Source organism: Microcaecilia unicolor, chromosome 8 (assembly GCF_901765095.1).
Source record: "Microcaecilia unicolor chromosome 8, aMicUni1.1, whole genome shotgun sequence".
Classification (NCBI taxonomy): Eukaryota; Metazoa; Chordata; class Amphibia; order Gymnophiona; family Siphonopidae; genus Microcaecilia; species Microcaecilia unicolor.
Window position 1 is genome coordinate 13,382,590 of NC_044038.1, and position 24,179 is coordinate 13,406,768.

A 24,179-nucleotide genomic window follows, 5' to 3' on the forward strand; every position below is an offset into this window, starting at 1 on the left:
GTCCAGGGACAAATCTACGAGGGCCCAGGCCCCCACGTAGCTACGCCACTGCACACAAGTAGTAAAGCCATGGCGTGTGACTTGAAACTGGAATTAATATACATAGACAACTTCACTGCCTCAGCAAACCAACTTGAATCCTCTGCCACCTAGTGGCTGGATCTAGGCAATGCTGCAGCTCTGGCTGAACATACAGCTGCTTAGGAGTTATCCACCTTCAAGGTCTGTAGGGCAGAGCTGCATTCCTGAAAGGAACAAACCAGTCTGCTATATTTGCGTATAGGGGTGAATTCTATAAGTGGTGCCAGAAACGTTTTACGCACTGAGCACTATTCTATAAAGACTCCGTGCTCTGGCAATTATGAAGGCGCCTAAATTGGGAGCTGTTCGGCTAAATTCTATATTTACACATGTAAGGTTTTAGAACGTTCCCAAAAAATGTAGGTGCAGATCGTTATAGAATACGATGTGCACATAAATCCTAATTAAGGCCAATTAACACCAACAATTGGTTGTTAGCAGCAAATCGGCTGCGTGCCCTGATTCACACGTGCAACTTTAGTCACCGTTTATAGAATTGTTGGGATCGTGGACGTAGTACATGCAAATCTCGCTCAACCTGAAAAAAACATCTGACTGGCTCTCCAGGATTGCAGTTTTGGCACCCCTAAAGGAAGATTTTACAGTTGAATGTGATATGCTAAGATTAATCTAATTTTGTGCAATCATTAATATTGATCAGGTTTCACTTTTTTAGTAGAAAGGGTTATTACATAAATTCTACACCAATGTGAACTTGTGACACCATCCCACCCTCAAAGAATGTTAGGGCTGGGAAACACTTTCTGTTATTCCTATAAACCAAGAGGTAATTCATAGATTGAAGAAACTGGTTAGTTACTTTCCACAATTATATGAAGAAACAGGTTAGTTACTTTGCACAAGTACATGTATCACTGACCAAAAAAAAAAGGCCTTCATACACTACTTTGTTTCCTTATCCCATTTTTAAATGAATGTTAATACTGTATATCTTATGTATATAATTCAGAACTATACTAACTAATGCAGATATGTTAATGTGCATAAGTCTGTTCTCATTATGAAAAATAACTGGATTAAACTTTTGTTTAACAAAACTCTTGCTTTAATAGAAACTGTATTAAATGTCAGTTGAAAACAGGAGAGACAGCAGGGATTTGAGCAATAAAGCTACAATTCATCAACTTTGCTCCAGCTATACCATCTGCTGAAAGACCTTCAGCTGCTCTGTCCTAGAACGGAGCAGCAAACCTGGGGCACACAGTGCTTCAGCCACTGGCCCTTCGGGCAGCTCCTCAGCTAAATTTATTAAACAACCCTCATTGCCACACTTAAATCACAATTTCCAAGTCCACTTGAGATAGCCAAGACCCCACCTTCCCCCTGCAGAATATTCCTGTCAACGATCTCATCTTAAAATGCCTTCAAGGCCCACTGACTAAACTGCAAGTCACTTAGCATCACCACATGAAAGGAAGAGATGCTGAACTCAGGACAGAGGAAGAGAGGGGTAGGACAGGGAAGTTTAAGAGAGACTCTAAACGGTTCAAGTTTCGAGCAGTGCCAAATGCCATGGATGTTCTTTGGAATACGAGATTGTTTTTAGAGCATGGTTACCCTTCTCTTGTATATAATTATTTTCATTAATCAAGAGTGCCTTGAGATCTCAGTATCTTGACACTGAATGCACACCCTCAACTTCGTGTAGAAAGTCACTCTTGCCCCATGGGTGTCAATCAGAATTATCTAGCGCTTTCATCCCGGTCCAAAGCCAGAGTCCTTCTGTAAAAGCTGAGTGACGGTTCTCATAGCAAGAGGCAGGGAGACGTTGGCATCCCGATGATATCGCACATTGTTGACTTCAGCTGATGGGCTCAATACAAACTGGGCAACGTTAGGCATTTTCAACAGGTTCATTAGTTCAGCTGCTCGGATGAGGACTTCCTCGCTGTCTTCCTCACCGTACATCGAGATCATTGCAGAACTCTGCACACAGGACCTCATCTTGGACAGATAGAGTAACACTCTGCAAAGATAAGAGACGTCTCACAGAGCTGCTACCTCAAAAGGAATTGGGGGTTTTGAGGTCAGGCTAAGAACCAGTGCATTTTTCGCAAGTAACACACCAAATAACAGCAGGGAATGGGGCTTGATATACTGCCTTTCTGTAACTACATTCAAAGCAGTTTACCTAGTATATATTTGTACCTGGGGCAATGGAGGGTTAAGTGACTTGCCCAGAGTCAAAAGGAGCTGCAGTGGGACTCGAACCCAGTTCCCCAGGATCAGAGTCTGCTGCACTAACCACTAGGTTACTCCTCCACTCCATTTTAGCTACCCCATCCATATAGTTATTCTATTGCCAACTACAGACTATAGCCATCGAAGACATTCTCTTCACCCAGGCCAGTCTTTTCCATGATATTTCTCTATACGCCACTGTCTGAGCAAGCAGGATCCTCAATTAGTTCCTCCAGCACCCGCCTTTTCCCTGAAATAAATAGCCAGCAGTATTTACAGCTTTCTGCCTATTCCAAGACTTGGATAACAGTACACCAGGTCTGAAGGTTTGGCATTTATGAACAAGGGAGGGGGGGGGGGAGGAGTTAAGACTGTGAAAATGGAAACTGCTTTGTTTATATTGCGTGTTTATTCATGGTTCCTAATAAAATGAAAAATAAAATACCTAGCGCTATTAGTGTGGTCACTGCCCCATTTATCAGGACTTGTAAGCGCCCCAGAACAAACTACCAGACAGACTCAGTTGTGCGAGTGCTTGCACTTCTAGTTAATCACAAAACCTGTAGCCTGCTCACCCTTCTAACATTTTATATTAAACTTTTTGCCATACAGTTTGGCAGCTCTGACGTTTATGCTTACTGGGGTGGTCTACAGCTTTATGTAAGAAATCTATATATATAAAAGGCAACCCCAACGTTCTGAAGCCTCCACGGAAGTTGAGGCGCCCGAGATATCCGGTGTGCCCTGGAGTGTCTGCACCGCCCTCGCGTCAAAACGTCATAACGTCGAGGGCGGAGCTATGACACTCGAGGCCCGAAACCGAAACGCCACAGGCACGGCCAACGGAGGCGCAGCAAACAAAAAAAAAAACCAAAACCCTACCCACACACAGCGACGCCAACACCGAACAAGGCAAGTAGCTCGGAGGGAGGGGGCCCCTTGCTAGCGCCCGTTTCATTGCCCTCAGAAACGGGCATTTATTCCTAGTTTTAAATAATCTCCAAACTGTAACAGGGTGATGAAATGACCTACACTATAGCCCTGCTCTCGCTCTCCCCCCCCCCCCCCCCCCCCCCCCCCCGAAACTCATACACCTGTCTGGAGTAAAACCTCCACAACAACTCAGAGCTTCTGCCCTGCCTCTTGGGAGAGACCTGCGTTCACAGTCCTGTCAGATTTCCTACAAGTATTTCTATACCCGCCAGTCCTGCTCGGAAGAACGGAGACTGGAGGAGAGAGAAATACTGTCCACCACTAAATAAAATTAATCTTTCGGTATCGCAGATCCTGCTGACAATGATCACGTGATCTGCACAGTTCCACACAATAACTAATTATTTGATTGAACAATCCTGTGGTGACCGCTCTCAACTCAGGTTTGTTGTTCATAGACTGCCCCCTCTCTACTTGTGGTATGATACCTGGGTATAAGGTCCTGGCTGCGAGATGCCAGCTTGGTCAGTGTTGTCATAAGGACAGTAATGAGTCTCGGAGAACACTTGGGAACGCCGGCTGAAGAGCGCAATTGTGTGATTTCAAACAGCAGCGCTTCCAGGACTTCAAAGAACTTGTTGATCTGGTCCACGGTGCACCTTTTATCATATGAAACTGACAGGTATTCGCCAATGGCCCACACCTGGAAAGGAATAAATGGTACAACTGAGCAAGAGAAAGAAGCTAAATGCAAGTGAAGCAATAAAGCCACAATCTGGCTCTGAATCTAAAGGCTAGGTCAAGTTTATGTTTATTGTGGCATGTCACAGTCCAACACCACAATGATAAATCAGCTGGTACCGCCCCCTCCTAAGCCAGGATTCTCTCTACTAGCAGAAGACAAGCTCACTGCACTGATTAAAATTACTGCTAATGCAAGTCCCCAACTACTGTATTCTGTTCCTGTACCGAGGTAATCAATAGAAATCAAACAAAATAAAACATGGAAAAGAAAATAAGATGATACCTTTTTTTATTGGACATAACTTAATACATTTCTTGATTAGCTTTCGAAGGTTGCCCTTCTTCGTCAGATCGGAAATAAGCAAATGTGTTAGCAGTATATATAAGAGAAACATCAAAGCATTACTATGACAGTCTGACAGGGTGGGAGGGTGGGGGTGGGTAGGAGGTATGCATGGGGACATCAAAGCATATCATTGATATTCTAACAGGATGGGTCTGGATAGGTGAGGGGAGGGTGATCAACAGAGAGATACAGCTTTATGGTTTATAATGGGCTAGGAACCCCAGATCCTTGTTAAGTCCTTTCTTTTGGGTGTTAAAATATTCAATCATTTAATCCAATCCATGTTTTATTTTGTTTGATTTCTATTGATAACCTTAAGAGTGGACTAACACGGCTACCACACTCCTGTACCGAGGTAAGAAACTCTACCAAAAGCCATGCCCTGAGGATATTTCCCAGACGTCACAGGGTAGCCTCACATTTCCTGTTTAGATGGCACATAACACTGTTCCCCCCATGCATGTGCTTTGAATTACTATCCAGCAATAGAGGTTGACAAAAATCTTTTTTTTTTTCACCTTAATTTTGGCCAAACTAAATCTGCAACTAAAATTTGCCCTCGGTTTTGAATTAAACTGAAGCCGAAAGCCGTCCCACCCACCCACACCATAGCAGTCTCCTCCTCCCCTGGGTACAGCTAGCTCCCACCCCAGCCCTACCTTAGTGGCTAGTTGGGGCAGGAGCGATCCCCAGTCACTCCTGCCCAGGCTGGCTCCAATCTCAAGAGACTACTACTACTATTTAGCATTTCTATAGCGCTACAAGGCTTACGCAGCGCTGCACAAACATAGAAGAAAGACAATCCCTGCTCAAAGAGCTTACAATCTAATAGACAAAAAATAAATAAAGTAAGCAAATCAAATCAATTAATGTGAACGGGAAGGAAGAGAGGAGGGTAGGTGGAGGCGAGTGGTTACGAGTCAAAAGCAATGTTAAAGAGGTGGGCTTTCAGTCTAGATTTAAAGGTGGCCAAGGATGGGGCAAGACGTAGGGGCTCAGGAAGTTTATTCCAGCTACTAAAGGTCTCAGCAGCCACTTTGATGGCAGAGACAGCAGGGACAGGAGTAACTGGAGATTGCTCTTACCCCCAACCAGCCTCTAGACCCACAGGGACTCTAAGGTAGGCTTGGGGGGAAGGGCAGCAATGAACCTTACTGCTTGGAGGAGGGGGGGGGGGGGGGGGGGAGCGCACACTATAGGTACAGATTGAGTTCCAGCCAAAACAAGACCAAATATGACTTTTAGGCTAATTTTGGTGCCAAAGCCAAAGCTAAAATTCAGTTAGCCTCTCTTCTCAAACAGGGCAGACCAAGTTAAAAAAAAAAGTAACAATATTTATTAAAACAAATACCCAGATGTGACCACATTTCACCTTCCAGAAGCTGAAATTACAAACAGTATAAAAATCATACATCTTTTATATATAAAATCCTATAAGTTAGTCAAATCTGAATAAAAACCAATATAAAAATAATGCATTCTAAACATATAAATGCATTATGCTTCACAGTATACACAATTCAACAATCAAAATAAGTTAGTATAAATGAAAACATAAATATGGAATATTAGCTAAAACAATTTCTAAAAAAGCTTAAAAGGGCTACAAACCTATTAGGGTCCCAAAGGGCACATGCGCCTAATAGCAGTAAAAGAAAAAGCGAACAGCAGCAAAGTCTCAATGACTAAAAACAACCAAAAATATAATAACGTCAACTCTAAACCAAAAAATACAACTAATACACATTAGCCAGTGCTCAAAAAAAAACCCAAGGAACGGTACTTAACAGAAGCACATGCTCAAACACACAGGGCTCCTCCTCCTTGTATCCCATGAAAACAGTTAGACTTGCTCTAGGAAGATCATGTATTGATATTTATTATTGCTATGATGTTATGTTTGAAGTATTTAGATGATTTTTTTGCATATGCACAATCTTCCTATCAGGGGCGTATCTGCGTGGGGCCACAGGGGCCTGGGTCCCTGCAGATTTCGCCCTGGACCTCCTACCGCCGTCAACCCTCCCCCGCTGCCGTTGCTTACCTTTGCTGGCGGGGGACCCCAACCCCCGCCAGCTGAGGTCCGCTTCCACCTGCCTCTAAAAATATTTCTTCAGCTGGTGGGGGACCCCAACCCCCGCCAGCCGACCCGTGGTCTTTAAATTTCCTCTTCATCCTCCGTGGCCGTGCTGCTGTTGAAAGCTGTTGAATCCAGTTCGAAGTCTGACGTCGCAGCACGTTGTACTTGCAGGACGCTCCTGCACGTACAACGTGCTGCGACGTCAGACTCCGAACTGGATTCAACAGCTTTCAACAGCAGCACGGCCACGGAGGATGAAGAACTTTAAAGACCTCGGGTCGGCGGGCGGGGGTTGGGGTCCCCCGCCAGCAAAGGTAAGCAACGGCAGCAGGAGAGGGTTGACGGCGGGAGGGGGGTGGAGAGAGTCATTGGTGGGGGGGGGGGGGGGGGGGGGCTAAAATGTGCCCCCTCCCTCTGGCCCCCCCCTACCGCCGGAGTCCAGATACGCCCCTGCTTCCTATTAAGCTTTACACCAGTTTTTATTTTTTCTATATTATTAGTTCAGCAGTAGTTTGGTCCTTATTAGCCTTTTGAGGGTTTTTTTTTTTAAGTGATCACCAAGTGACACCTTTGACCTCTGGCACACTGCATATAAGCTTGACTAGAACGTTTTCATGGGATACAAGGAGGAGGAGCCCTGTGTGTCTGAGCACTTGCTCTTGTTGAGTACTGTTCCTTGTTGTTGTTGTTTTTTTAGCACTGGCTAATGTGTATTGGTTATATTTTTTGATTTACAGTTGATGTTATTATATTCTTGGTGGTTTTTAGGCATTGAGACTTTGCTGCTGTTGGCTTTTTCATTTATTGCTATTAGGCGCATGTGTCCTTTGGGACCCTAATAGCTATGTGTCCCTTTTAAGCTTTTTTACAAAGTTGTTTTAGCTAATATTTCATATTTATTTTTATTTGTGGCATTTATACCCCGCTCTTTCCCACTCAATAGCAGGTTCAGTGCGGCTTACAAAGTATGGTACATAGTATCACAGAGATAATACAAAGTATTATGGAGATAACAAAATAGTATGCGATGTGGGGAAAGGATTGGAGTGTGGGTATTGTTTGTGGTGTGGGTTAGGTCCGAGACTTTGTAGGCTTGTTTGAATATTTGCTTTCATTTATACTAACTTATTTTGATTGTTGAATTGTGTGTTTTCTATGGAGCATAATGCATTTATATGTTTAGAATCCATTATTATATTAGCTTTTATATTGTTTTTTTATTCAGATTTAACTACTTGTATGGTTGTTATATGTGATGTATGATTTTTATGATTATATGCATTCTTTCAGTGGAAAGTGCAGCCCCTGACAAAGCCTCTGGAAGGCGAAATGTGGCCATGTCGGGTATTTGTTTTAATAATAATAATGTTATTCTTTGATCTTGGTCTGCCCTGTTTGAGGACTGTCTACGGGCCTCTCTCTTCCCAAGCTGTCCCATCATTGCCGACATTAAACTTTGTATTCTTTTTCCAGTTCTGCTTTGAATGCCCTTCTTGATTTTATTGTTAGAACCACAAAGAGAATATACTTAACCTCCTGCAGAGTTGGAAAACAAAGTTACTGCACAAAAGAACAACAAAAAAATTCTGATAACCAAAAGGTTGCCTTTGACAGCTGCTGCTCTGTCTCAGGGTTAGACCCCATCCTTACCACATAGGTGAAGAAAGTTTCCTTATTCTGAATATTGGTAACAGTTCCAGAAAACTCCAACAACTCCTTGGATTGTTCCACTATCACAGAAGGGTGCAGTTTACATAAACTCAGCAGCTGGGAGCTCATCACTCTGCCAAAAAAGATGGGTGGAACAGGGTGGTAGTCATGAGAATATCTGTTGATATAAATAAGCTACGACAGCGTTCTCTTGCAATGTAAAGCCTTTCTGCTAGGTAAATGGAGAAAGGGCTTATGCCCCACCACATGTAACCAGCAGGGGGAGCCCTGATAGTGGCCAGTGGTTTTTGACCTAGTCCTCAGGAACCACCTAGCTAGTAAGGTTTTCAGGATATTCACAGTGAATATACCATGAGAGCTTTCCATACCAAGAAGGCAGTGCATGCAACTTTCTCATGCATATTCATTATGGATATCCTGAAAACCCAACTTGACCAGGTGATTTCTGAAGACTGGGTTGAGAACCAGTGCTGTATTCCAATGTTTCCCAAGTCCGGTCCTGGAATACATAAGAGTAGCCATACTTGGTCAGACCAATGGTCCATTTAAAATTGGGAACGCACAGTGGTGTGTGTCTATGTGCAAGTGGACGTTGCCGTTCTGGTCACATGGAGACTAACACCAGGAGCTTCCGCATGTCCCCAAAGCAACACAATCCTTCTTTCTGCAAAGTATTAGCAGCCCTCCAGCTTACCTATGCACATCAGTCTGGAACTTGGGTACACTGTACAGCTGGCTGCTCCTGTCCAACAGCACCAACACCAGCTGGTTTATCAGAACGCCATCTGCAAACTGAAGTCATATCTTCGTCAGTGGTAACTAGTCCTCTCTCAGATGCTGAGGCTGTGCATGAATACTAACAGAACTGGGACACTAAGCCAATGTTAAAGGTACAGTGTACTCTTCACAATTAGTTATGGTCATCCCAGCCACTAAAAACATTCTGGCCCAAAGCAGGACGACGGAGAAATTTTAACTGCTCCAACAAGTGGTTTTAACTAATCTCTTGCAGCACATCTGGGGAGCTGTAAAACAGAAGAACTGCACTTTTTTTTATTTTTGTCACATTTGTACCCCGCGCTGTCCCACTCATGGCAGGCTAAATGCGGCTTACATGGGGCAATGGAGGGTTAAGTGACTTGCCCAGAGTCACAAGGAGCTGCCTGTGCCTGAAGTGGGAATCGAACTCAGTTCCTCAGTTCCCCAGGACCAAAGTCCACCACCCTAACCACTAGGCCACTCCTCCACTGTTGCTACTATTTGAGATTCTACATGGAATGTTGCTATTCCACTAGCAACATTCCATGTAGAAGTCGGCCCTTGCAGATCAGCAGTGTGGCCGCGCAGGCTTCTGCTTCTGTGAGTCTGACATCCTGCAACCAATGTGGCCGCGCAGGCTTCTGCTTCTGTGAGTCTGACGTCCTGCACATACATGCAGGACGTCAGACTCACAGAAACAGAAGCCTGCGCAGCCTTCTACATGGAATGTAGCAACATTCCATGTAGAATCTCCAATACTAGCAACATTCCATGTAGTAGTCGGCCCTTGCAGATCACCAATTTGGCCACGCAGGCTTCTGCTTCTGTGAGTCTGACGTCCTGCACGTCAGACTCACAGAAACAGAAGCCTGCGCAGCCTTCTACATGGAATGTTGCTAGTGGAATAGCAACATTCCATGTAGAATCTCCAATAGTAGCAACATTCCATGTAGAATCTCCAATAGTATCTATTTTATTTTTGTTACATTTGTACCCTGCGCTTTCCCACTCATGGCAGGCTCAATGCGGCTTACATGGGGCAATGGAGGGTTAAGTGGCTTTCTTTATTTCTTCCTTTCCCTATTCATCGTCCCAGCAGGGCCACAGTATGGAAGAGGTACCCACCCCCATGCCTGAACATTCAGCTGGACGTTTACCTCTGCTACCACCTTAAAGAACAGCTGCAACAGGACAGGGACCGTTTCGATACACTGCATCACTCGAGGGCAGCCGGCCATATCTCCCAATATCTGGCGAAGCAAATGGAATTTGCTAGGAAGCAACCAGACCCATAGATTGCTGTTAGTTCTCATAAAAATATTAAACATTCTGCCTTTGTCTAGCTAGCCCAGAAGTAAATAACCAGCTGCACTGGACAGACCCTGTGTTAAAAAAAAATATATATATATAAAGCTACTCTATCTGGAATTAATATTGGCAAGGGTTCTAGAACATGAGCAAGGGAAAGCGGTAGTGGTTTTATTAATATCAGTTTAACTACAAGCGATACCAAGCCTGAATTACTGCACTGCAGCATCCTGGACCCCAGTGGTCTGCTACAAGACAGCAGCACAAGAGTCAGGACCCTCTCAATACTGAGGCACTGTCCTGTAGTACAATGTAGCCCAACCTGGTCTGTTTTCCACAAGTTCGGGCCAGGGGCGTATCTGCTATGGGGCCAGGGCCCCCCCGTACATTTCGCCCTGGACCCCCCTACCGACGAATCTCGCATCCCCCCCACCACCCGCCGCCAACCTGCCGTCGCCGTCCTTTGCTGGCGGGGGACCCCAACAGCTGAAGTCGTCTTCCTTTGTTCGTTTGGGTTTCTTCTTTCTGAGTCCGACGTTCTGCACGTTGTGTACGTGCAGGACGTCAAAGTCAGAAAGAAGAAACCAAACGAACGAAGGAAGACAACTTCAGCTGGTGGGGGTTGGGGTCCCCCACCTGCAAAGGTAGGCGACAGCGGGCGGGGGGGGGGGGGGGGGGGTCGAGAGGGTCGTTGGTTGGGCCACAGTTGTTTTAGGTGGTTCTGGCGGGGGTGGCAGCTAAAATGTGCCCCCTCACCTCGGCTCTGGACCCCCCTACTGGCGAAGTCTAGATACGCCCCTGGTTCAGGCTAACTGTGAACACCACACTAAGACATATGAAGGCACTAGGTCCCAGTCCCATCTTTATAAACCCAGAAACAGCCTGTAGTGAACAGAAGTAAACAGTGAATGTGTGGCCATAAAATACATTTTTACTGTATCAGAAAAACAAAAATGCATCGTTTGTTCATATATCAAAGAGAGTGTGTTAAATCTGCCCTAATTCTCTCGGGCAAATTGACCAAGGATCACGGAGACTATTTTATACCTGTCAACAGTGTCACCGGGCCTAGCTTCACGGCGCAGTAGGTACTGAAACAGGCTGCCGTAGTGTGGGTGGCGGAAGGCCTCCATGGAACTTGCTGGATGCACAGCAGATTCCATAAGGACTTTCTCCGATGCAGGAGCAGACCGAGAACTAAGAAAAACACAGAAGCCAAAACAGAAGTATTTGAACAGAAGAAACATGAATTATTCAAGGACTGATATCCCAGTGACTATATTAGCTTTAAGCCAAATGCATGCGTTCCAAATGCCTCTAATGGCTTATGCAGTACACTGGACCTAGTACCTAAAGGGGTGTTTGTTTAGTTGATTATAATCTCCCTTCCCAGGGCCCCTCCGATTCTTTTTTCAGTCTCAACTTCTCTGAGTGAGGAATGGAATAAACTTGGGATGAAGTATCAAACCCCAGGGAAACAACCAGAAGGATTAATGTCCACCCATCCTTTACAAAACTAAGACAAGGCATACACTGGAATTTCCAGGCCTCTCGGCACGCGATCTAAAAACCAGATGCTGAGATGTTCTTGTTTCTGAGGCTCCATCTATCAGTGCCACCTGCTGACCCTACCAGGCAGCCATCTGAAGTATTATCTAGCTAAAACTCAGAGTGATGCATGCTCTTATGAAATGCCAAACTCTAAAAGTGCCCCTTTCTCTAAGGTTATTAAAGAAGATTGAAAAACCAATGATCTCACCGATGCTGCAGCTCCAGCGCAGCGGCCAAGCATGGCAAGTCGAGCAGCGAATGGAAGATCTCAATTACAGTGTCCGGCCCAATCAGGGAAGGAAGGAATTCCACGAAGTCCGAGACTAAGCCTGGGCTGTTCCACGCTAGGAACTGCGCAGAGAAGCAGGACAATCGATTTACAAACAAAAATGAAGGCTAGAGCAACCTTTTAAATTTCTGTTCCTAGCTTAGAAAGCATAAAGGATATTTTCCAGCGTGTCTGAAACACTTATGGGTAACAGGTTTGGAAAGGAGTTCTCTCTTTCTGGAGCGCACAGAGGCTCCAAATGTGTTCTGACTGCTGTTAGGCTAAGGATGAACGCAGCTGTTGATGAAATGAATCCTGGAGGTGCTATCTGCGACAGTGTTGGTTTTTAATGTGTAACATAGCTTGGAAAAGAGCAAGCAAAGCTCCCAGTTCTGCTATTACAGTTTGTATTTTTGGGACTAGCATCCCCCATATTCACAAGCCACACCCTTATTGTGTTCTTTCACTTTTCCTGGTATATTCTATATAATTCAACCAAGAATCAAATTATTGCTAATGTTTAAGTTATACAAGAATACAGGGCAAATGTTTAGTTTGACATGATGTTGTTTCAGTTAAAATGGCCTCTTTCAAATTAAAACTGTTCGCAATATTTTTTTTTTCTGGTCTGCAAGGCACCTAAAAGCAGCAGAAACGGTTTATAGATCAGGGGATTCACCGTATCCCCGCAGTTAACGGTACTTAATTTTACCTTCACCTTGCACTGGCTCAATAGAACCATGGCAAGCAGCAGCAGCCCTACCATTAAGCCAACTAAGGCAAGGGTTTCAGGTGGCATTCCTCATGGAGCGGCATTGTGCCACTTTCACTCAGCCTGCTTGCATCCCTTCTTCCTCCCGAGCCAGCATCACTCCTTTCCACCCCCTACACCGGCTGTGGTCTAGCCTCTCCCCCCTTCCGTTCTCAACCCCCTTCCCCGACTCTACCTTCTTTTTTTTGTTTGTTTTCCAAAAGTCGTTGGCGGTAACGATTTCCTTACACTGCCTTGTCGCCGGAACTGGCTTCTTCTCTGTACTACAGCCCGCCTCTCTGCCGTAACTTCCTGTTTCCTCAGAGGTGGGCCACAGTACAGAGAAGCAGCCAGTGCCAGGACCGTGTATGGAAATCACTGCCGCCGACGACTTTTGGAAAACAAGAAAAGAAAGGTAGACTCAGGGATAAGGGGAGATGCCAGACTGTGGCTGGGTTTGGGGGTGGGGCAGGGGTGAAAGAGAGAGAGTAAAGGGAAAGATGCTGGACTTGGAGGGTGAGGCAACCATCTCATCCCTCATCTCAGGCAGCAGATTGCCTTGCGCCACTCCTGATGCCAAGCCACAAATGTATTAAGGAAGTCTCTGCTGACAAATCTTCAGATGAATGTTGACCCCACCCCATGGTGAAAAGAGAAACTGCGATTCCTTGAAGCCTAGGAACCATCAACCTCTGATTTATCATAGACATGTGCAGTAAAAGAACAGTGTGCTCTAAGGTTCACCACCAGGGGCGTATCTGGACTCGGGCGGTAGGGGGGGGGCCAGAGCCAGAGGGAGGGGGCACATTTTAGCCCCCCCCCCCCCCCGGCGCCACCGATCCCCCCCCCCCCCCGCCATTTCCGGACCCCCCCCTCGCCACCAATGACACCCTCCCCCGCTGCTGTCACTTACCTTTGCTGGCGGGGGACCCCAACCCCCCGCCAGCCGAGGTCCTCTCTTCCGTGCAGGCTGCGCCGCTGCAAGTTGCAACGCTTCCTGTTCTTCTGAGTCTGACGTCCTGCACGTACAACGCGCAGGACGTCAGACTGAATTCCAAATTCTGAGTCTGACGTTCTGCACGTTGTACGTGCAGGACGTCAGACTCAGAAGAACAGGAAGCGTTGCAACTTGCATCCTGCACGGAAGAAAGGACTTCGGCTGGCGGGGGCTTGGGGTCCCCCGCCAGCAAAGATCGGCGACGGGTTGGTGGCGGGCGGGAGGGAGGGGGAGGTGGAGAGGGTCTGTGGTAGGGGGGTCCAGGGCGAAATCTGCGGGGGCCCAGGCCCCTGTGGCCCCACGCAGATACGCCCCTGTTCACCACTGGCAGATTTGGCCTTCATGACTGCACGGAACAGAATGATAAGACAATCAACCTCAGCTTACCTTCAGGAGGTTTGGGAAACTCCGTCTAAAGAGACCAATATTCTGAACAAAGAATCTGGCATTATTCCTGCAGAAATGAATAAATTCGAAGGCCAGCAAAGGCTGGTAGAAGAGCTCAGCAGGAATGCGGGTGAATAAGTGCCTGTAAACAGCCTCTGCATCAACCGCAGCCATCTCACCTGGAAAAAGAGAGCACATGTGGAAGTGAAGGTGAAACAGTTATTATTACAATACAAATCTCCCTTTAAAATGCGGAATTATCTGCTCTGTCCAGTAGAAGGATGTGGTAGAGCAACCAAGGATGGAAACACACGCACCCTCTTCTTTCTTCCCAGCAAAATAAGCTGCAGAGCGACAGTCTGGCGCTCCCCTCTCGGCAAAAAAAACACAAGGAGACCAGCACCATCGTAAGCTTTAGCACTGGCAGATGAAAACCCAACAGGTGACAGGAATGAGCCACTTACTGTGGTTTAAGAAGAACTGGGCAATTGGAAGCAACGCTGGGGCCAAGGTGAGGTCCTGGCAGATTCTTACGTGTACAGTCTTCAGGAAAGAAAGTGCCCGGTACACGTAGGAGCAGTCCTGTCTGCACACAATATCCATGATGCTGACAGCCTCAATCAGACACTGCAAAGCACAAAAAGGCCAGAGAGGCACGTGAAACACCTTCCTCCAATCCCCTCCGCCCGGTTTTATCCTCAGCATTATTTCCTGTACTCACAGCTTTCTGTAGATCTGCATCTGATTTCTTTACAGCCTCTGTTGAAAAAGAGAGAGCAGTTTGGTTACAGGCCAGCCCTCCTTGTGCGTATGGTTTATGGTTTAGTTTATTACTTATATTCTACTTTTTTCCCCAAGGCGGAGTACAAAAAACATTAATCATAAAATACATAAAACATACAGTCAAATATACAGCAAATAGCAAATATATAATTATACTCAAAATAGAAAAACATGATCCTCATTAAGGAGCAATTTTTGGAGCTGCAGGGGGACGGCTCAGTAAGCGTATGCAGGCTTATGAGTGGCAGTGGGGGCCAGCGAAGGAATGTAGTACAGCTTTTGCTCCCTAAGTTGCAAATCAAATGTAGATGCCTTCAACTTAATATCACAGTAACATAGTAAATGTATACAATCTGCCCAGCTATGGATGCCGGTACAGATTCCCCTAGGCAGCCCAACACCAAATACACTCTCCTCTCCCTCTGGTCTTTTACCTGATCTTGGGGTTTCAACCATAATTGCTTCTTGCAGGCCACCCTAAGCTCAAGGCAATAATACTTAACTTTTATCTTTCTTGCAAATCTAAGATACCACATAGAAGTGAATGACTTCACCTTAGGGATACATTTTATGATTGTGCATACTTTTCTTATTCTGTGAACTGTGTCAGATTTTCAAAATGAAAGTACCTGCCAACTTGTGTGGATAGGAGTATTTGCACAGCTCCAAACTCCACCCCATGAAGCAGGCAGAAGAATGCATTGAATGGTACTGCCTGTCCCTTTATATGCATAGAGAGCAGGTGGTATTATATAAGCCCATTTCCACAGGTAACAACTGTTCAACCAAGGAAATGGGTTTTAAAATTGCCCTCTTGCTTTTTGATAACACATATAAAAATTGTCATGCCAATAAAGTTATTCTGAATTCAAACAATCCTCACTAAGCACCCAGGGAGGGATCCATAGAAATATCATATCCCTGTCAGAGGAAGGCAACAGAACCTCATAATTTTATTTCAGTTTCCCCTTCTTGCATGGGGGAGTGGATGCCATCAGTACTTCTAGGCTTAGTTAAGCTACCCCTCTCCTATCCTTTTCCTAGGATCAATACAAGACAGTCCGTCAGCCCTCAGCACTCACTCCTGTTGCTTTGATCAATGAGCCGTTGGCAATACTCAAAGGCTTTTTCTCGCAGACGTTCCTTCGGTGGAAGCAAGCGGCTAGAAGTAGATGTGGCAGAAACCATGGACATGACTGAACCATCAACCTCTGATTTATCATCTGCAAAGCAAGAGACCACACAAGAAACACTAATATATTACTGCAGCCCTGAATTCCCACTAATTAAAAAAAAAAAAAGTCAGCTATCAATTGTCAATAGCTGCAGAGGTGTCCTGCGCTTGGAAGCAGAAAAGCAAAAAATTTGCATTATTAAAACCAAGTCACTGCTATATTACTCCTGCCCAGTTGGATTTACTCAGCTACCATGTCACGCAGAAATAAAAGCCCTAATCCCAACCAAGGGAGGTCTATGTTCAAAGGTGTCCATGCACAAGGCAGTAAATGGAAATACACGTTAGTATCGGGGCACAAGACTGTTCTACCCAGGTGACCAGCAGAAAAGAAAAGATGGACAGGCGAAGTGAGGGAAAGCAGTTTTCAACAACATATGTCAAATGAACTGTAACACAACCTACTCAAAATAAAAGCAGACATGAACTGTGGGGGGGAGGGGTTGGGGCTCGTGGCTGTTAGCAGACAAGGTTCCTACCGTACCAGAGTTTGCTGTGCTGGTGCTGTCAGTCCCGTAACACAGCAGCCACTTTCGCAGCATGGAAAAGGCCTGCATGTTCAGCCACTGATCTTCCGTGTAACGGTGACCTATGGACAGCACTGTGAAAAAGTCTGTGGCAATTGCTCCATCCACCTCTGTGATGGGCCCAGGCTGTGAGAGGAAAAAGTAAATGACAGCAGTGACCTCCTGAACACACGCAAGAACTGCGGCATCACAACTATCTACACTCCTGGTTTTCGTTAGGAGTTTTCATAAACCCCTTAACTCTATAAAAGTCGCCAAAAATAGTGAGCGAGTGCCCAATTTAATTGAACAAGCCAATTAGCTCCATTAATTGGCACTAATTAGATTTAATTGGAACGCACGCACCTAAACTTTACGAACAATTAAAATCAAGGGGTGTGAAAATGGAAGTGTTATGGGCGGAACAGGGGCGTTCTTAATATTTACGTGCGTCGCTATAAAATAAGGGGGGATACACACCTAATTTACGCGCTTACATTTGTACCATATTTCAGTTGATGCAATTGGCCACACCTAAAGTTAGGAGCGAGTCCCGGGCATAAGCATTACTCTTTAAATGCGGCTTATTGAATAGCGCTTTTTTTTTTCAGCAGCACATGTAGAATTCACCCCATAGTAAATAACATAATCACCTACCAGCTTGGTTCTTGGACTGGAGAAAAAGCCCCCAGATAGCTGGCCAATTCCTTGATGGATGCTCGCGTACCTCAGCCAGTCTACTAGCTTTTTATTAATTAGATTAGTCTGATCTGAGAAAGAGAAAAACAGAGAAATTTAAAGGACTGTTTCTTTCTGCAAATTATTATTATTAAAAAGAACTCGATATACCGCCAACTTCTAAAATACAGGTCAAAGTAAAATATATAAAGTTACCATGTAAAAGCAGGAAATAGAACTGCACTAAAAGAGGAAAGTGGCCATTCATTCCAACATAAATACCGTATTTTTCGGACTATAAGACGCACTTTTTTCCCACAAAATTTGGGAGGAAAATGGGGGGTGCATCTTATAGTCCGAAGGTAGCGAGTTCGGGATCGCCCTCCCCTACTTACGATGTTCCCTGGTGGTCTAGTGACGTCGGGGCAGGAAAGAGCCCCCTCTTTCCTGCCCAGCGCGTTGCTCTCCGTCCTCCTGACTCGGCGGCCATTTTGAATCTCGCCGAGACCGTCAGGAACAAGTCAGGAGGACGGAGAGCAACGCGCTGGGCAGGAAAGAGGGGGCTCTTTCCTGCCCCGACGTCACTAGACCACCAGGGAACATCGCGTCACAGGTAAGTAGGGGAGGGCGATCCCGAACTCGGACAAGACGCACTGGAGCACCTAGGTTTTAGAGGAGGGAAAAAGGAAAATTTTTTTTTCCTATTTCCCTCCTCTAAAACCTAGGTGCGTCTTATGGTCCGAAAAATACGGTAATGAGTAGCAAAGAAACAACTATCACCACACACGGAGGATCAACTGTACCGGTGCCAAAGAGAAATATCGCCATAGGCGAGTCGGCAGAAATAAGTATTTAAAGAAATCTTAAATTTGAGTAAAAGACAATTCAGATCTGATCTTTGAAGGGAGGCTGTTCGCATTATTTAGGTGCATAAAGGGCTGAAGTCCTGCTGCTCTCGTAGTAGGCCTTTTTAGGTGGTGGCAAAACCAACCATCGGGCATCAAGTGAAGACTGTGTGTAGGTGTAAAAGGGAATATTAAAGACGACAAATATAACGGGGAACCAGAATGAAGTACTCTGCTGGTAATACATTACATTTTGAAATGAGAGTGAAAAGTAATGGGCAACCATTTTAAATAAACGGAGTAACAAGATCATAACAGCTTGAAATACAAAAAGAAAGCGAGCAGCTGAATTTTGGAGTGTTTGTAGGCGACATATGTAAACAGAATTACAATAGTCAACGTGTGTGATATTATATAAGCATGAACAAGTGTGTGAAATGAAGAAAAGTCTTAAGAGCTTACCGACAGAACGTAGACGGCGTAACCAATAAAAACCTCATTTCAGAACCTGGGCGACCTGCTTGTCAATATTTAACCGAGAATCAATCATTATACCCAAATAATGGAAACAATACACAGCTGCAATAGGTGGATTAAAAAGAATTGTGACGGAAGATTCGAGATGAAAACCTGTGATCCAACAGGTAGCTGTTTTGTGTGGATTTACGACCAATTATGTGATGCAAGCTAATTGGCTAGGTCTATAAGACATGACCGAAAAATGGTCAAATCCGGAGAAACTGGAGACGCTGGGAAAAGTAAGAGTATATCGTCAGCATAGAAAAATAGCTTTATGTTATAGTCTTGAATTGACAAGTGGCCAGACGACTCATGGAAATATTAAAAGGGGAGACAAAGTGGAACCTTGTGGGACATCACAATGAAGCAGAAAAATGAAGGTACAGAAGTGGAAACTGTAAATAAATGATCAGATAGGTAGGACGAGAACCACACAAGCACCAAACCTGAAATACCAATAGACTGTAACCGGGTGAACAATAAAGAATGACTGATCAAATTGAATGCAGCAGAACGATCTAACGAAACCAGAAGTACAATGTCACCCCTGCCCAAAAAAGAATGCAATTCATTAGCAAGGGCAATAATAGTGGCTTCTGTACTCCCACCAAATGAAATCCAGTTTGATGGGGGGTACAAAATGAATGAGTAGTCAACACGGTTCACCAATTGCTCAAAAAATATTTTTTTCTGCAATCATGGAAACAAAGGGGAGATTAGAAACAGGACGATAGGTCTCAGGAAAGGAAGGATCCAACGAGGACGTCTTTAAGGTAAGTCTAACTAATGCCTGTTTCCAAAGAGGTGGTACCGAACCTGTGGATAAAGTAACCACATGCAGTACTAAAGGAAGGAGAATGTGTTTGGGTATCAAAAGTCATGGTTACATTGGTTATTGCCGACTCATCTCTAAACTCTTCCTATGTCATGAGCAGACCATAATTCCCATTGTCTAACAAATCCGTATGATGGGACCATATGGTGATGGAAAGCAAAACTCAAAACTGCACATGTTGCAATTCACAAGAAAGGTCCTCCAGGACAGACTTCCCTTGCTAATCTCTCGGATGCTGTTCCTTTCTCCTCCCCTCCTGCACTCACCATCACTCAGGCTTGCTGGGAAAACGTTGGTAAGTTTGGAAAGGACTGGGAGGAGGTGTCGTAAACTCTGGCCCTCAGGAAGTCTACTTTCCATCATCTTTGCAATACGATTTCCAATAGTTAGTGCATTATTATTACAACCCTGCGTACAAAACAATATACAGATTCACACAACTTGAACAATTCTATGCACACTTTCAGTACAATGCAAACAAGAATTATTGACTGGGTTATTACTGTAAATTCTCCACCTTCTTTCTAAAAGCTCTACTTAAAAAGAGTACGGATGTCTACCCAAAATATTATGGTCCCAAGAAACAGCAAGGCAGACGATCCGCAAACGCCAAGGTGGAAAACAGAAAAGCTGATCAGTAATAGATATATATAGACTTTATTAGTGGTTCTGCAATACAAGGATATTGCCCAACACAGGCCGTGTTTTTTGGCCAGCAGGGCTGCGTTAGGGTCTATTGAATGGATTGTCCTGTAGGATGCTTGTGAAACAGTTGTTGTATATGCCAACAATTGATCACTTAAATCATGAAAAAAAACAGCATGGGTCGTAATCCTACAAATGAGGAACGATCTTTACTTACTGCAGACGGCACGCATGTACCAACACACAAGACTGTTTTTTTCATGATTTAACTGATCAACATCAATTGTTGGACTATACAACAACTGTTTCACAAGCATCCAACAGGACAATCCATTTAATAGCCCCTGACGCAGCCCTGCTGGGCAAAACACGGCCTGTGTCGGGCAATATCCTTGTATGCAATACCACTAATAAAGTCTATATATATATATACTAGCCTTTGAGCCCGTAAAAACGGGCTATTATAGGAAGGGGGGGGTTGAAAGCCCCCCCCCCCGCGCCGCCGAGTTCACCGCTGCCTCTCCCCCTCTGAGTTCACCCCCCCCCCCCCCCGAGCTGTCGCCACCACCACCCACCCTCCACCCGGTCGGGCCCTCGCTCCGCTACTGAAACAGCGAGGGTCCGGGAACGCAGCACTGAGCTCTGCTGAGCAGCCGACGTCGGCCTTCCAAGTTCCTTCTTCTTCTCTGCCTGTCCCGCCCTCGTGTGACGTAACGTCGTCGAGGGCGGGACCCAGGCAGAGAAGAAGGAAGGAAGGCCGACGGCAGCTCAGCAGAGCTCAGTGCTGTGTTCCCGGACCCTCGCTGTTTCAGTAGCGGAGCAAGGGCCCGACCGGGTGGCAGCGGCGAATCCGGGTGGGGGGAGCGTTAGCGACGGCGGTGTCCCTCCCTCGCAAATGCGCAGTACAGACCCTGTTTCGGCCCCGTCATCACATATTGACGCGGGGTCGGGGCAGAGAAGGTCTCTACTGCACATTTGCGAGTGAGTACGACACTCGCCTTTTATATATATTGATATCTACTACTGATCTGCTTTTCTGTTTTCTACCCAAAATATTAGCAAGTTTTTAAAGATGCTATTAAACTTACTTTAAGTTATCCTTTGCTCAGAGTAATACAAATGAACATAGCAAATAAGAAATGTTAGGGTTCAATTCTTACCTGTGCCAGTAAGATTGAAGACACCAAGCTCAGTAGCTTTGTGTCATGAATCTGGTCAAATGATAGGGTCACAAGCTCACTAGGAGACACCTCTCTCAAAATGGCTGTGCACAATACCTGAACCTGCAGTGAGGCCTTTGGCAAACACAACACACACTGCAAATGCTCCAGAAACTTCCTTTCCAATCTGCAGGGGAAAGAACCATAAAAACACATATACCAGCGTCTAACCATTCAGGTTTTTTTTTTTTTAATTAAAAAAAAAACAAACAAAAAAATCCCTCAAACATGGTGACAACTTTTTTTTTAACTAGACTAGCTTTAGAGAGCTCTTCAGATGAGTGAAATGCTGTTTAATTACACCAGTCAGAAACAACTCGTATATGCCTGTGCACAGTATTGAAAGAGAATTACAAATTCCATCTTATACAGGTAAAATTTCCCCATCCTTCAATCGCCCCTCTTTACCTCTCTGCATTCCTAGTTATTATTGCAGCAGCCTAAATAACCACGTTGTCGTCTCTTTCCTACATATCAGGTTTTTTTCTTTCTTGTCTTAAGCCAAAAAACAGCAACTTCAATAGAATCGGTGCATAGACTATTTGAGTGCTGGCCACTTGATTTTGCATGGTCCAAGAGAAATAGATCAGGATAAGGAAAAATAAATTGTCATCATTTCTCAATAACTAAATTATATGAGGCCATATACTTCTGGGTACCACATGGTTCCAGTACACAACACACTCAACTTCAGGGGTGTATATACGGGTGGACCTGAATCCATCCACATTCACCTCAGGCCCACTCAGCAGCATCACGCTCCAGCCTGACCAGTTTTCTTCAGGCCGGAAGCCAGAAGAACCAGAAAACTGGCAATGAAAGTGTCTGTTTTCTGCTGATCGCCAGCCTCCAGAGCAAAATGAGTTTCCTGCTTCTCACCCCACCGGTCCCTTACTTTTCCAAAACAGTCTGCCCTGAACTCAGGTATAGTGCCTGCAGTTGAATCAGCTTAAAAAACAACCTCACAGTCTGTGCATGCTCTTCTTGCAAGCCCCACAGTTATCACATTCCTAGCTAGGGGGCAGGGCTCAGAAGAGGAGCATGCACAGACTCCATGCCTGGCTCCACATCTCTTCTTAAGCTGATTCAGCTGCAGGCATTGCAATTGAGCTCAGAGCAGATTATTTTCAAAAAGTAAGAGGTTGGTGGGGTAGGGAGAAGCGGCAGGAGCAGGGATAGTCTATGGGAGCTGAGGGCAGCAGCCCAAAGCAGGAACAAACTCAGAGTAGCAGAAACAAATGGTAAGAAGATTTGACGTTGATGGTGGGGAAGGGCTAGACAGTGGTATATTTGGGCTTATATTAAACAAGGGTAGGGCTAGGTCAGGGAGAAAATCAGAGAGAGAGATAGATGGCTGAAGAGGGGGGATAGAGAGGAGCGAGACAGTGGTGGATCAGGCTGAGGGGAAAGATGTGCTCAAATGGGTGGGAACAGGCTTGACATCGAGGGCAATTTATGTGACTGGGTTGGGTGGAGCATGAGTGTGATATGCAAAAAGGCTAAAGAGAAAGGGAGACTAACTGGTGCAGGGAAGGCTGTGGGAAGAGTGAGGGGGACTGGCTGGGGGAGGCAAGTGGAGGATTGATAGAGACTAGCTGGAATGAGAGTGAGAGAGACTGCTGAGATTAAGCTGGGGAAGAGGGAGAAAGAGGGAACTAATCTGGGAGACTAGTGAGGACAGACTGGTGGATGGGAACAGAGAACATGTGTTTTCAAGATAATGAGGGGGTTTAGATGGATGATAAGGATTATGTCTATGATGAGCTCTGGGAAATGTGTTACATTGGAGAAGAGGTGTGGGATGCTTAAACGGGAATAAATAAATAAAAATCTAAACATTTTTAGAGGATAATAACGAAAGCCTTCTCAACAAGTAAAATAACATTATACCAGTAGAGATTAGGGCTTTGATTATTGCCCAAACTGCGAGTCATAATATGAATGGTGTTCAACAATGTATATATTTGTTTGCCTGCTGAAAAGAATGGTCCGGGGGGTGGGGCAGGTGGTGGAATTTCCTAGTTTAAAAAGTTGGCAAGTCTATGCCATTCATGTAGCTGATAAGTCTTCAGATGGAAGGGCTTGAGATCTCCAGCAGCCCGCAGCCACCCTTCAAAATATGCAGCCAGGAGTGGAAGCCCTCAAAGCTACTGAAGCCAGAACCGTGGACATGCTTAGTTCTTGCACAAGAGCAATGTATGGGATGCTAGTGTTGGTGGGTTAGCATACTACTTTTGACTGCCATGGGCTGCTGAATCTTCAGCTAGCAAGGCTTAGGGGTCCCTGCTAGCTAAAGATTTAATTTTTAAAGTTTGGGGGGGGGGGGGGGGGGAGGAAATGTGGGCTCACCCAACCATACCCATTGGCCCACCTAAAAAATGCCTTCTAGCTACGCCGTGACAAGAATGCACTTCAGTTTGGCTCTCGCATATCGTTAACACTTGCTAGACGTTTTTAAAAATCGAGTTTCTGAAAGTCAATGACTCAAAGCAGAACCGATCAGAGCTTTTCAGGCAGCGGCTCCTCCACCAACCCTCGCTTACTTTTTGTCATACTTGGTGGCGGAGGCGATGAGGTAAAGTCTTTGCAGGTTATCGACAGTTTCACTGCCCAGGTCCTGCTGCTGAAGGAAAGCCGCGATCCTGACACAGAACTTTTGCAGCTCCTCATCCTGGATCTCCCTAAGGAAGAGAGAGAGAGAGACGGTCACACAACGCAGAGCGAGCAAGAAGGGGCCGTGATGGCTCTTTCCCGCTCCCACCTGGCCTGCCGCAGGTAATTTTCCGCTCCCGCTGTGAACATCGCCCGAAGACCGCCGGAGAAGCTGCTCCCGTCC

General features: G+C 45.4%; 1 protein-coding gene across 1 annotated transcript; it reads right to left on the minus strand.

Moving 5' to 3' along the window:
* Positions 1 to 24,173, minus strand: LOC115475437 (AP-5 complex subunit zeta-1-like). Its single transcript, XM_030211152.1, has 17 exons — positions 24,105 to 24,173; positions 23,887 to 24,024; positions 21,284 to 21,470; positions 19,745 to 19,886; positions 17,259 to 17,371; positions 16,580 to 16,748; positions 15,944 to 16,084; positions 14,800 to 14,837; positions 14,543 to 14,705; positions 14,079 to 14,257; positions 11,884 to 12,026; positions 11,172 to 11,321; positions 9,974 to 10,088; positions 8,752 to 8,849; positions 8,037 to 8,169; positions 3,705 to 3,919; positions 1 to 2,068 (listed from the first exon to the last, which is right to left on the minus strand). Exons 1-17 carry the CDS (start codon positions 24,143 to 24,145, stop codon positions 1,798 to 1,800), a joined length of 2,436 nt encoding a protein of 811 aa, XP_030067012.1. The 5' UTR covers positions 24,146 to 24,173; the 3' UTR covers positions 1 to 1,797.
* Between the last annotated feature and the right edge of the window lie 6 nt (positions 24,174 to 24,179).

Excerpts from the sequence above, each read along its gene's own strand:
- LOC115475437 (XM_030211152.1), bottom strand. The coding sequence starts at position 24,145 with ATGTTCACAGCGGGAGCGGAAAATTACCTGCGGCAGGCCAG. Across the intron at positions 8,850-9,973 it reads TCTTTAAGGTGGTAGCAGAG|TTTGCAGATGGCGTTCTGAT; the intron begins GTAAACGTCCAG and ends ATATGACTTCAG. Across the intron at positions 2,069-3,704 it reads AGCCAGGACCTTATACCCAG|AGTGTTACTCTATCTGTCCA; the intron begins GTATCATACCAC and ends TTATCTTTGCAG.